This window comes from Propithecus coquereli, unplaced genomic scaffold (genome assembly GCF_000956105.1).
Source record: "Propithecus coquereli isolate 6110/MARCELLA unplaced genomic scaffold, Pcoq_1.0 Scaffold10, whole genome shotgun sequence".
In the NCBI taxonomy this organism is placed as follows: Eukaryota; Metazoa; Chordata; class Mammalia; order Primates; family Indriidae; genus Propithecus; species Propithecus coquereli.
Genome location: NW_012133858.1, coordinates 9,924,160 through 9,938,370, shown reverse-complemented (window position 1 = coordinate 9,938,370; position 14,211 = coordinate 9,924,160). Strand labels below are relative to the sequence as shown.

Here is a 14,211-nt window from a genome sequence, read left to right as displayed (position 1 = left end):
AAAAAAAAATAAATAAATAAGAAATGTCTGTGAAAATGCTTTGTAAACTCTATTATGAGATACAGATGCTAATCGTGGTTACTCCTACAACATACTGAAATCTGACCTGGCATTCTGCCAACCACACTGACATCTCTTCATGAATATAGCAAGAGAGTAACTTCTACTCACTCCAAGATACTGCAAAGTCTAAAAGTTGTACCATATATTAGTATATTCTCAATTTTTAAAAACTGGCAATTTATATATAGTAACTGATTTTTTTCCAGAGACCCTAATTTTGATCAATCAAAATGCTGTATGCTATTGCCATAGAAAGACAAGTACATGGAGGCACAAGCCTCCATTCTGCAGGGGCATGCAAAGATGACAGAAAGCAAGAATTCCAGAGGTGAACACTGGCTGCCCCAGGGTCAGAAATAAAGAAAAGACAGCAGGTGCTATACAGACCACCCAGAAGGAAAGTATTATGCCCACGGTTCGAACTGAGGAAGCTCTGTTCCTGCTTCCAATTTTAACTCCCTCTAAAATGGGTTGCAGAAATAAAAGTTGGAGCCAGAGGTGACAGGATGTGAAAACCAGGAATATTTAGTGCTGGTGACCTTAATTTTAAATTTAGGGTGGCAACTACCACGAAAGGAAAACAAGACAGTAAACATCTAAATCATTAGGTTCATTCTTTCTGTGAAGATCTAATTTACTGTGGAAAAGACAGTTATAACTCTTCTCCTCTATATCAGTTATAAAGGGGGAAGGCAGGGTAAAAATCACAATAAATACCAAACTTACAATTCTTGTAGCAAGGTTGCCTGAAGGGTTTTCCTTTTGAAAAGGCAATTGCCACTATGAGGTACTGAAAACTGGAAATAAAAAACACTGTGGTATTTTCATAATTTTGTATATTATGTTCATCAAGTTCAGTTTCATTATGTAGGTGTGAAGAATTCCAATATAGGCTTCTTGTTGTGTTACAAGCACTAGAACACATGCAAAAAATTTTTGCATTAGTAAACAATATTCATTTCCCAAAAGCAACCAATTTTACCTTAACTGCCCTGAATCATTATGATAATAGAAATAAAGTGCTGTTTACAGCAAAAGACTCAACAATATCAATATAAGATATATAAAACAGGTAGAAGAGTATTAACGGTTTTCTCTTTAGCCAAACGTACCAATTAGTTAAAAAATCAGAATCAAGCAAAATATTTAATAAGCACCTCCCCCCTTGGTTTTATGAATAACTTTAGCATAGTGAAGGTAACCAGACCATGGGTTTGACCTTAGCTCTATCATTTTTTTTTTTTTGAGACAGAGTCTCACTCTGTTGCCAGGGCTAGAGAGCCGTGGTGTCAGCCTAGCACACAGCAACCTCAAACTCCTGGGCTCAAGCAATCCTCCTGCCTCAGCCTCCCAAGTAGCTGGGACTACAGGCACGTGCCATCGTGCCTGGCTAATTTTTTCTATGTATTTTTAGTTGTCCAGCTAATTCCTTTCTATTTTTTTAGTAGAGACGGGGTCTCGCTCTTGCTCAGGCTTGTCTTGAACTCCTGAGCTCAAATGATCTGCCCGCCTCAGCCTCCCAGAGTGCTAGGATTACAGGCGTGAGCCACTGCACCCAGCCCAGCTCTATCACTCTTTAATGCTGAGGAAATAGTATTTATTCTCTTTGAGCCTATTTGCTCACCTGTAAATGTGGGTACCACCTCCCTCATCACAGGGTTACTGTGGAGTCTAAGATGACTTCTGTAAACGCCTAGCAAAGCACATGGAACTGAGATGGCCTCAGTATTTTTTAGCTACGGTTCTCCCTCATTTCTACTTCAGCACTGTCAGGCCTACACGGAACTGGGTAGACCCCAACATCCATCACTAAAACATTAGCTACTAAACCAAGTAAGTGGTAACAAAATGTTAATCTTCTACAAATGAACTCTGGAAAGAGTTTCAAGACAATTCCACCTCTTGTTTTTTAAGTTTTAAAATGCCATTTCTTAAACTGGAGGAAGAAAAATTAGAAGCACAAACGCTCTGGGTTTAGACGAGGCCCTAGAGATTCATTACAACTTCTTCGTTTTACAGATAAGAAGAGAAAGTCTCGGCAGCAAATTAAGAAACTAGTCCAGTCCCACCCCGGCAGTGATTATTAGGACCTTGCCTGAACACCTTCCTACAAATAGGAGTTACCATTGAACAAAAGCAAATCCAGGCCAAACTAAGCATTTAAATCAATCTGCGTGCAAACTTTTATATAAATTTCTAGACTCGTTTTTACATCATACATGTTGCACACACTTTATACAGATTTTCACATAAATTGGCCAACTTACTCTGAATGTGGATGCCACACTTCATACCAAGGTTGCTGCTTGACCCAAAAAAAACCCAAAGATTGAAATCCAACGCAGATGATAATCTGAGATAAAACGGAGAAGAGAAGGGCCCCGGATATGAGACCTGATGGTGGTCTTTGTGCCACGAGTTCCTTCCAGGCAGGATTTAAACTCACTATATTGAAAAGAAAAGAGGACAGGTTTGTATCTGAATTAATTTGTCACTATAAAAGACATAATCAGACTCATTTAGGGACTTAAAAAAAATTGTTTTTGTCAAACAATTCTTTAATATGAAAATCTCCAAAAACCAAACCAGATTATCATACATATTTAAGTAATCTGTCAAAGTAAACAATTTAGGCTGTTTCAAAAATGCCTCAGGAATAATCTTTACATTTCTATCGAAACTAAGAGGAAACAGTAGTACAAATAAAAATAATACTAAACATAACCACAAAAACTACAAAATTAATTATGACCCTTATAAATTAAGTGTCCATTACTTTCTGAATCCTTAATTCCAAAGCTACAGTTAAAATAATACATATTTCACAGCACAATTCACAACTGCAAAGATACGGAATCAACCTAAGTGTCCATCAACTAATAAGCAGTTAAAGAAAATGTGGTGTGTATATATACATACCACAAAGTACTACTCAGCAGTAAAAAGGAATGAAATCTCTTTTGCAGCAACTTGGATGGAACTGGAAGCCATTAGAGATCAACAATTACCTACTTGGTATGATGTACACTATTCTGGTGATGGGTGCACTAAAATCCCGAATTTAAGCACTCTACAATTCATCCATGTTAACAAAAAACAACTAACATACATATTTCTTCCTCTTAAGAAAACAATTAACAGTTTGAAGCAATATAAACATAGCAGAAACATTACAAAAAAGAGGCTTTGATCACTTATTTAGGTGGTGTCCTCCAAGTTTTCCACTGTAAAGTTTCTATTTTTCCCTTGTAATTAATAACTTGTGAAAAGATACTTTGGGACGGTGTAAAAACCCTGCTTCTCATCAAACTTCCATTCACTAGTTTTATCATCTACTAAAGATTGTCTAAGTGGTTCTCAACCAGAAATAATTTTGCACCCAAAGGGAATATTTGGCAATGTCTGGAGATATTTTTCATTGTCACAATTTGGAGAGTGCTACTGGCATCTAGTAGGAAGGGGGCCAGAGATGCTGCTAAGCATCCTTCAATGTGCAGAACCAGCTCTCACCAGAAAGGTTATCTACCTAAAATGTCAGTAAGACCAGAGTTTCTCCATAGTCTAACAACAGTCCTTCTGTACTTACTGGTTAGCATTTTACTATAAGAGCTTTCCCTCCTCTTTCAAGTATTTATTTATAGACGGATTCGTGAATTTTTATTTGATTCAGTGGGTCATATCCCATTATCATTATTTACTTTTGATGTTCTAGTAATAGTCCCAATAGTCCCAATACTGCTAATACGCCTCTTTATATGATGCATCTAGAAGAGCACAGTGTCGGTTCCGTGACATTCCCACGAAAAATCCACAGCCTGAGTTTAATGAGAAAAAATCAGACAAATCCATATTCACTGGCCTATACTGATTCATAAATGTTAATGTCAAGATGCCCCCAAAAAGGAAAAGGGACTATTCCAAATTGAAGACTAAAGAGAAATTTGTAGGCCTAGATTACATCCTGGTTCTAATCTAGGGGACCAGGGGAAAAACAGGTATAAAGGATAAAGGACATTATTGGGACAAATGACAAAACCAGAATATAAACTTTGGGCTAGATAATATTATATCAGTGTTAAACTTCCCGATCTCGGTAAGTGTATTTAGTTACATAAGAGAATGCTTTCATTTAAGGAAAATTAAAGAAATTTAAATAAATTTTAAATTTAAGGAAAAAAATACAGACAGAACAGTAAAACAAATGGGGAAAAATATGAACAACTGGTAATAAAAGAACAAATTTATAGGGAATCTGGAGAAGTATGAGCTATGTTACAACTGTTGATGTAAATTTACCAAAGTTTAAGAAGTCACATAAGAATTTCATATGCTTTGAAATCAATAACAAAGCAAATTACTCACTTGTAAATACCACTACCAAAATGATTGCCAAATCAATGAAGAGAAACTGGAAGTCTCCTAGGTTACTTAAGACCTACAGAAGTAATTTTTAAAACATAATTAGTTTTCAGGAAGTATTTTTATAGCATTATCCCCAGGTTTTTGTGTTTTTCCCCCCAATAATGACGACTTCAAAATGACACTTGGACCTGCTTAAAACTGAAATGCATTTGCCTTTAATCAAATATAACATATATTTGAACATTCAATTTAACACATTAGTATAAATGGCATCTCCTTAAAAATCATTCCAAAAAAACCTTTAAAAAGTTTTCTGGCAAAAAGAAAACACAAATATTTTACTCGAAATATTCAACCTTGTAAATTAGCATCTTGAAGCTTCCTTAACATGTAACACAATTCCTTCTGATACTTCTTACTAATGGTAAAAAGGGATACTTCCACAAAGATTCTTTGGGATGCCACCAATGTTCATTTAGAGAAAAATCTACAATGAGAACACTTCAATTATAAAATCCAATAGAATACCTATGGATACCACTGCTTAGTTTTTTCTCTAAACGCATAAAGTTCTACACACTATTGTGGAAACATCTTTCTCATTCTGACCATTTCCTATAAATGTATGGCAAAGCTAATTACAATTCTGAAATATTCCATAGCTTGACATTTTGAAGTGTTCTAAGAAAGATGTCCAATCTGCACTAAAAGCAAAAAAGAATACAATCATCATTTGTTCCCAAGGCTGAAGCCACAGTTGTTGGCCATAAGAAAAATGCTATTCCAGATTAGTGAGATTTTCAATCTACTACTCAAACTACATTAAACCAAAGGTAAATTTACAGATACAACTTACGTAAACTCCATTTTAATGGATGTGTTCAAAATCAAACATACATGCTCAACATCTTAATTTACACGTCTTAGCGGCAAGTGCCATCCCTGTACACAATGTTAATACTCACGGAATACAGGAGAGTAACACTGAAGTACTGGATGATGCTGTACAATGCCATAAATTTAAACACACAGAAGGAAGTTATTAAAGCAGCACGGCCTTCCCTGTGAAAAGAAATGTTGTATGCAAATAAAAGCATTTTAAACTCCTCCTCCAAATCACAATTATATCTTGACAGATGAACATCAACATTAAGCAGCTACAACAAAGTGCTTGTCCACTAAAAGAACTAAGCCAAAGTAGAACTGGAAGAGATGAGGAGTAGCAATCAATCTGTTACTATAAGTTACAGATTGGACATCTGCTAATACACCATTAGAACAATTCACATTACTTTTTATGATAATTTTCCCTTCTGTACTATTAGAGCAAGATACAAAGAAATGAGAAAATTTTAAATTTGTACTACCTGATAAGGTTCGGCACACAGGAAATACTAGGAGTTTTAGAGGTAAAGGGAGATGCCACCGAAGCTTCAAGCTCTGATAAGGAAATACCTCCGTGTGCTCTCTTCAAAGCCTAATAATTCCAAGAAAAGTCGTTAAGTTTTGTAAATATGATTTAGGCTAAAATAAGAACTACAAAAGTAAATCATAGAAACTATACTTACACCACAATCATTTGCGCCATCACCACACATCCCAACAAAATAGCTAGGAAACAAAACAATTTTAAGATTTTAATTAAGTCCTTAAAAGACACGACATTTAAGATTTCTATACAGAGCTAATAGACCAATTCCCTCCCTGAAACTAATGAATTCTTTCATTACAATGACCACAGGCATGTTGCTTTGCAAACACCACCAACCTGCAAGTGAAATACGTGGACTATTGTCCTATTTCTGTCACAATATAGGCAAATCATTTTGGTGTCTCAATTTCCTCATCTTTAGTGCATAAAGGCTTGCTTGTGCCTCGACAGTCTTTAGTATACTCATTTTTAAAGTTATCAGCAAATTGGTTCCAAGAACAAACAGGAAAGTAAGAATATAACTAATAATAAAAAAGAAAAAAAAATTAAACAAAAAAGAAAAAAAATAAAGTTATCAGCAAAGATTTCTCCCTCTAAAACCTTAAGTATAACCATTTACTAAAACAATATATATGGTCACTTCTATCAGGATAGAGCTCCTGAATGAATGAACTCTACCTCGCAGGTATTACTTGGACAAAGAATTATAGAAACCGTACTTTAGCAAAATAAACAAGCACGTAAGCCTCTTATAAAGAAGTACTTTAAGTTTTCACCTACCTCATTATAGGTGACAATTACATACATGTGTAAAATACTAGTTACTTTTCTGGGATTGAAAATGAAACTAATTCATAAAAACAAAAACAAAAACCCAACAACACTTACTCAACATTTTGCAATGCTTCTACCAACTGTGTCTTCTGATCAGGTGCCATACGAGCAAACACAGTGCCATGTAACATCAACTGGAAAAAAATACGAATTTCTTAAAAATATTGCTCACAACATAGTCATGTGAACATATACATAAACCCAAATCACTTACCTTAGGCACAAGGTCTTGAAAATGCTCCAGTATCACAGAAAATGATTTTCCATTCATTGCAAAATGGTAACGAGTCACCTGAAGATCCTCTAAGCTATCATGGACCAATTTAATTGGAATAGCCTGTGTATGAGATATTCAGAACAATATTTAGGCATCCAAACCAAGTAACACAATTCTATTTTAAATATGTCTGTGTTCCAAACTTAAAGATTAAACATCAGCTTCAGTTTGAAATGATCCATGACTGTTATGGACCACCAGCATCATTTATAAACAATTACTTTAAAAATAAGACAAATATTTGGGATTCTCATACTTTAAAACTATGGCTCTCAATTTTGGCTAAATATCTAAATTTACACATTGAGATTCCTACCCAAGTCCTAATGAATCATAATCTGAGGAGCTAGTTCAGGCTTCTATTTTCATCTAGTTTTTGTTTTATTGTGTTTTAATGAACTACTTTTTAGTTTTTCGAACTAAATTTAAAAAAGCAAGCTTCAAAATGGAGAATTAATCTTGACATTACCTCTGAGTTAATTGCTGATGAATTACTGCACTGTGTCAGGGAGTCTGCATAATGCCAATTTATCTTGGCAACTTTCCCATCCTTTGGAGGTAATGCTTCAGCAATAATAACCTTATCCTGAGGTAGAATCATCCCACAGTCTCTAGCCACAGAAACAGCAGTCAGCATGTTGTCACCTAATTTTCAAAATATTTTAAAGGCATTAAAATTAAAATGGAAACATGAATGTATCAAACAAGCACTTACTGACAATCTACTACAGTCCCCATGACTGGGCTGGGCAGAATGAGGACAGTTTATGGTCTTTACCCCTAGAGTTTAAAAGTAGCAAAATCTGGGCATACTTCAAAGGAAGCCTCAAATCATGCAAAGCATGTATATGCTAAACAGACAGAACATTCTAATCCACAATTTTTAAAGCCAAATACAATTTTCAATCTTTTCCAGTCATGCACTATTTGTACTCACACAATACATGGCACAGTGCTATATACAGAGCAGGTACTCAATAAATATTTGCTGAAATAACCTAGGAGTGAGTGACTGGCGGTCTGTGTAAGAACACTAGCACAGTATCAATAGAAAAGGATGAATTACAAAAGCGAGATTATCCAAACAAAAAGTTAAGAAAGCTAATGAGAATAGATGTAACAAAAATCAAGAGAAACAACTTTTCATCTTGAGAAGGAAAGAACTGAAGAGAAGCAAGGACAGGATCTTAAGGGAGAGAAGCAGACAAAGGTTTGGGGATCCCATTGCTACCAGAACCAAGGTATTTCTTTCCCTAGTTCTCACACACTATTTCCAAGGGCGTCTTCCTGCGGCCCTAGAGACACAAAGACACATATTCTGGCAAAGAAGGAGGAAGAAGAGATACAGATGAAAAGTGCCTTGACCAATGAGACTTTAGAATTACTGGGATGCTAATGGACTCGGTTACCTTGAGATATACAGCAAGAAGTATTTTATTAGATGGATCTTATAGTTTAAACATAAAAATATACACAGGCTTTTTGCATGGAAGTCTTCTGAACACATAAACGCCATAAAGTAAACATCTTAAATCTGATTGCTTGCTAAGGAAAAAAAAACCAGAGCTACCACAATTTTACATAGCTAAGGAATAGAAGTTATTTGAAATTATCAACAGCATAGTAACACCAGAAGAATCATTCAGATGTACTAGTCAAAAAACAAAAACAAACCAAAAAAGAGGCTATTTTCACTACCATGAATTCAACCTAGGATAATAAATACAATATGTGACATATAAAAATTTAATTCTAACAAAAATCTATTAATCATTTTCTATGTGCCTGGTAATTGTAAAAATGGCAGAGGACCCAGAATGAATAAAACATACTCCTAGCCCTGAAAAACCTTATATTCTAATAGACAAGACAAATCTACAAATAACTAACAAAAAACAAGGTACAATAAGTGCTATAAGAAATATATGAATAAAGAGAGACAACAAAAAGTATAGTGTACTCTTTATTATTTCACTATAGTTTCTATAAATAGAATTTGCTAGACCTCAAAGAGAGTATTGCAAAGTTATCTTATACCTTAGGAAAATATCTGGTGCTAAAACAGGACAACATAGGACGGAGCTACTATATAATACGCTTTTGTAACTAATTGATCATTCCTCAATAATATATAACTTGAACTCTAAGAGTCATGCTTAATTTTTTCCTGTTCTTTTATAGTCTAACCTGTAACCATGACAGTGCGAATGTTGGCTTTATGCAAATCTTCAAGTACTGCAGGGGTTTCTTGCTTTAATTTGTTCTGCATTATAATTAATCCCATAAAATCCATGTTGTTTTCAATGGTATCTCTGCAGAAAAAGAAGTTTTAACACAGTGATTGAGTAAAGAGAGTGTCTTGTTCCCTTTGTGCTGATAAAGCAATTTAAAATACCTATAAATTATAAATTCAAACATTTTATATGCTGAATAAACCATGTGTGCATTTGAGTTTAGTACCTAAAAAAAAGTTAATCTGAAAAAGCAATTCAAGAAATACTTTTGAAATTAAATTTTAACCTTTGAAATATGAAATATAAAAATCACCTGGAAATATATCTTTGTAAAACACTAGTACTAGAGAATATTTATCTTATATTCTGTGCAAAAATGCATAAGCATAAATCTATTCTTTAATGTCCCCCTACAACATACTCTAACTTAAATGTTAAAAGAAAAGGAAAAAACTGTACCACAAGCACATTTGATACAGTTATAGTAGACTCATTATCAAGTCTTTGATCAATTCTATAAAACAATTCTGGATGCTGGAAATGTGATACAAGAACCATTTGCAGTCCAACAATGAGATCTACTCAGAACTCAGAGATGGGTCTTTGGAAATATTAATAATCAATATAATTATCAAGATGCTATTTTTCAATAACTGAGTGTCCACAGTGCATCAGTGACTAGCATAATGCTAGTCACTGGGAGGTCAAAGATGAAAAGGCATGATCTCAACTCTCAAGACCATTTTGTGAGAAAACAGACATGCAACCAGAGGCATACAAAAATATTAATAACACATGCTTCTGCATGAAATTAGATAAAGTCTGTTCAGTGATATAGCTGCATTCATAAGAAATCTCAAGCTACCAAAATTATATCCTAGAGTGTTTTTTTCAATGGGGAAAGGAGGCTTGAGGTTAGGGACCAGAATTTCAGACTTGCAATAACCAAGTGATTTTTCTAGACAAAAATTCCACAAAAGCTGTTTGAAGTGCATAACTATGAAACCTAAACATCACTGAAATAGGTAATATATAACAATGGGTGGTAAAAGTATCAAAGAATAGTTGAGAAAATCAATATAAATGATACTGATGGTGGTAACAGGAGAAAAAAGCCTTGAAAGCTGAAATTGCATTTCAAAGCGCAAAGTGGCACCGATGTGAAACTATTGTGTCAAACGCACAGAGCCATTTTGCTATAGAACACTAGTTTCTGGCTTCAGTTGGTTTCCTAAGTCTCCTGTGAATGATACAGCTCATGGAAATCTTGCCCCCTAATTACTGAATAGTCCAACATTCAAGACATGAAGGTTGAAGCTATAAGAGAAATGCTAAAACCTGTTCCTACAAGATAGAATGGAACCACAGAGAAGGTCTCGGCTGAAAGATGAAAAAGAAAGAAGAAGATTGATAGGAAGGGAGAGTGTATTCTGGACAGAAGGAACAGCCTATCCAATGGCATAGAAGGATGTCTGAATGAAAGGCTCATGAACTATAGGTAATTTTAAGTCTTTAAGGGGGAAATGGCAAAAGGTGAAGCCATAGCGAAGAGACTAATGTGCCCTTTGGAGGAATTAGGATATAATATTAATACGATACATCTGTGGTTCCCAACCGTGCATATGCATCAGATCACTTGGGTAGAGGTTTTGTTTTTGTTTTTTTTAATTTTTGTTTTTTATTTTTAAACACTCATACTGAGAGTATGACCACCACCCCCAAATAGGCAAAATTAGCAGGACAGTCAATGGATATTCCTTTCTACTTATAAAATGTAAAAATCCCTAACAAAAATGCTATCCTCAAAGGTATAGATAAGTGACAGCAAAAGTGACAACCCTTGAATATGAAACCCATATTTATACATAGATGGAAATGTGACGCTGGTAATGCCATTTGACTTGTGGGGTGAGGGGATTTGGAGAGAAGTGGGGTGGGAGGAGAGTGGCTGCTGTGATTCACAATACTCTGACCAAACTAGTACTTGAATCCAACCCTGGGCAAAAGTGAGAGGTCATTCAGAGAAAATAAACTTCTGTAACATTATGTTTACTATTCCTAGAATGTGCCTGCCACACAGTAGGCACTGGATAAATATTTAACTAACGAACTGAAAATGTTCCAAAGAGTTCTAAGAAAAAACACACCATGTTACAATAATATAAGCGAACATAAGTAAATAGTCAATTTAGAAGCAGAGGACATTAGATAGTGGGGGAAAAATGTACTCTTACCACAATCACCTAAAATGATACTGTATTACGTATATTTGCCTACATTCAATTACTAGTCAATAAATGCCCAACCACATGCAAGTTTTTGTGCATGACTTATATAAACTTAAATGATGCATACTGAAAAAACTGTAGGAAAGATGCTCATCAACCTCACCTGCTAATATTTTGTACTTTATGCCATGTCAATTTTGACTCCAATTTTCTGTGTGCAAGAGCTATCACACGGAAGCCCTGTTTAGTGAAGTCTTCCAAAACTTTTTCAAAATCAACGGGAACTTTTAAAAGAAAAAGTAAATTTCATTGTTACAATTGCTAATATGAGCTTATACAAATATCAGAATTTTATCCAAAGCGTAGTTATTTCCTTACCTGTTTCAGGTTTACAAAGACTGGCAATGACCTCAGGTGCTCCTTTCATGTAAGCATCCATTTTCTTGTCCCCCAGTACCCTTGCAACCACACTCATACGTTGCAACGCAGAAGAAAATGGGAACTGGCGAACAATTCCTATTTCATAAATAGCCTATATAGTTCCAAAAGATGCACAAAGTATTTATTATTCTTTCAGAATAAAAACAAATATATTCAGGTAACAAGTAAACATTCTTCACTTACTGGAAGTTCAAACAGCTCCTAAAAACAAAACAAGAATAAAGAAATAATACAGATTAAATCTATTAACATATTCAAGTCAGAAAAAATTTACTAAGCACCTACAAAATATTATCTGGAAAAAAGCAAGGAACTTTATTTCAAAGTCAGGCTTTAAGATTCTTTCTATACTACCTCCCATTTTTAAAAAAGTATATTCTTAAATATTTTCAAATACCCTAGTATCCTGACAATATTAAGTACTAAAATAAACTAAGGGGAATATATTTTAAAATTCACCTAAAAATAAAGTCTTTCATATATTCTTTTTATTAAATTCTATAAATTTAGATGCTATCTAAAAGGACTAATCACAAGACATTAAGCTGTTCAGTAAATAGGAAAGAAAATTAATGGTACTAAGAATTAAATCTCGACATTTTTAAAGAATGCCTGCAATATACCAGAGGTGTAGTTTCTGATAAATGCAGTTAAAATATTCATATCTGTATACAACTTAAATAAAGCATATACAACTTCCTCTTCTAGCAACATGTCAAAATAAGAATTAAATTTAAATTTAAGTAAGCATCAACAGTATTATCCAGTTTTATGTGATTTTGTACCATTTCTTGGTTTCCTGCCGGTGTAGACTCAGGAAGCAACTGTTTGGGAGGACGAACCACCGTGGGCATAATTCGATTATGAAGTGCTGTTTCTTCTTCAGTTGCTTCTTCCAGAATCTGAAAGGAAAATATTTGATGCCTTGCTTCATAAAATTCAACTCACTCGTTCCATTTTCAAATGGAACATTATGGCCATTTTCAGTGAATTAAAAAAAAAATTCTGTCCAAGGAACAAATGAGCACTACTAGATTAGTAACATAAGTGAAACAAAATATAAACAAAGCTGGTTAGTTAGATGCCTAGCAACCCATGGGGGAGGAGAGACAGACATTAGAAGCAGAAGAAAGAAATAGAAACAAACTTCTCTCATTTCATTCCTACAAGCTGTTGGGTTTAGAGATTAGCTCTGCAAAAAACAGAAGGTTCTCGCAGTTCCAGAAATTTTCAGTATCATCATCCATGGACTCCCCTCTGCTAACAGTAGAAAATTTGGAAGTATATGGAGATCAGAAATGGTTAGTAGAACCGGTGGGTTGAGAATAGGCTGAAGTAAAAAGATACGAATTTAGAGTTTCAGCTTGAACACTTCTGGTTAAGTTACTACTATCCCTAACCCTTTTGAAATTTACTTTAAAAACATTTCTTGGGTGAAAAAAATTCAAACAAAAACCTACATTAAACACACATACAAGAGGAACAATAAATTAATTGGAAGGATCAATCAATCAGAAAATAATGGGGAGGGGAACTGTGAACAATTAGCCAATTTTATACAATTCCTAGACATATTCTTTTTTCACGTTAACATCTCTAAAATTGAGAAGCATCTAATATTATATAATATCAATCACATCAGGTAGCAGTTGTGACTGGTTATGTGAAACCATTCCATTGATACATAAGATCTGGTAAGATCAAGCATCAAAGCATCTCACAGACAACAAAACATGCCATTATACCAATTTACTTTATTTAACCAATTTTTTTAAAAGATCCACAAACACTGAACACTAAATCTGCTGAAAAGTTGGAGAAAAGCTTTAGAGAACAAAGATAAATCAGTCAATTTTCTTTTCTCTCTATAAATGAAGTGGGGCCTCCTTTCAGGAATTAAATTTCAAGAGTATTTATTGTGGGCTTTCAGAAGATGGCAGATGGAGCACTTGTGCAATCACCCACCTCCTTCCCTTTCAAAATGTTAACAAAATACAGAGAGAGAAAGAGAGAGAGAGAGAAGAAATCCTGTAAAAGTAAACAGAAAGCAAAGCAGAGAGAGGGAATTTCTAATATGGAGATAAAGGATAAACTGAAACATAATGACTGATATAACTGTGAAGTAAACAATAGCCCAGAAAAAAACAAAAGAGGATATCAAGAGAGGTAGGAACATTTCTTATCAGCCAGAATAGGAGAGGTAAACAAAATATGAGCAAGCACTTAGAAATTAAAATTACCAATGGCAAATATAGAAGGAAGTTGTAAATAAAAACAGAGTAGGGTGTATACCATGGAGTACTATTCAGCTTTAAGAAACAATGGTGATATAGCACCTCT

The 14,211-nt window shown here is 34.5% G+C and overlaps 1 protein-coding gene across 4 annotated transcripts in view; it reads right to left on the bottom strand.

The window, feature by feature from the left end:
* Positions 1-14,211, bottom strand: part of ATP13A3 (ATPase type 13A3) — a 103,333-nt gene that overhangs the window by 21,094 nt on the left and 68,028 nt on the right. For all 4 annotated transcript variants that reach the window (XR_001137374.1, XM_012641772.1, XM_012641781.1 and 1 more), the window contains exons 16-29: positions 12,657-12,773; positions 12,055-12,072; positions 11,809-11,962; positions 11,594-11,714; positions 9,156-9,280; positions 7,438-7,613; positions 6,906-7,028; positions 6,746-6,825; positions 5,994-6,036; positions 5,793-5,902; positions 5,391-5,487; positions 4,426-4,498; positions 2,331-2,508; positions 790-977 (exon numbers count right to left, since the gene is read on the bottom strand). Coding sequence is in view for 3 of the 4 variants with exons in the window: in XM_012641772.1 (XP_012497226.1) it covers positions 790-977; positions 2,331-2,508; positions 4,426-4,498; positions 5,391-5,487; positions 5,793-5,902; positions 5,994-6,036; positions 6,746-6,825; positions 6,906-7,028; positions 7,438-7,613; positions 9,156-9,280; positions 11,594-11,714; positions 11,809-11,962; positions 12,055-12,072; positions 12,657-12,773 (1,603 nt within the window). In the remaining variant the exon portion in view is untranslated. The remainder of the gene's footprint in view (positions 1-789; positions 978-2,330; positions 2,509-4,425; positions 4,499-5,390; positions 5,488-5,792; positions 5,903-5,993; positions 6,037-6,745; positions 6,826-6,905; positions 7,029-7,437; positions 7,614-9,155; positions 9,281-11,593; positions 11,715-11,808; positions 11,963-12,054; positions 12,073-12,656; positions 12,774-14,211) is intronic.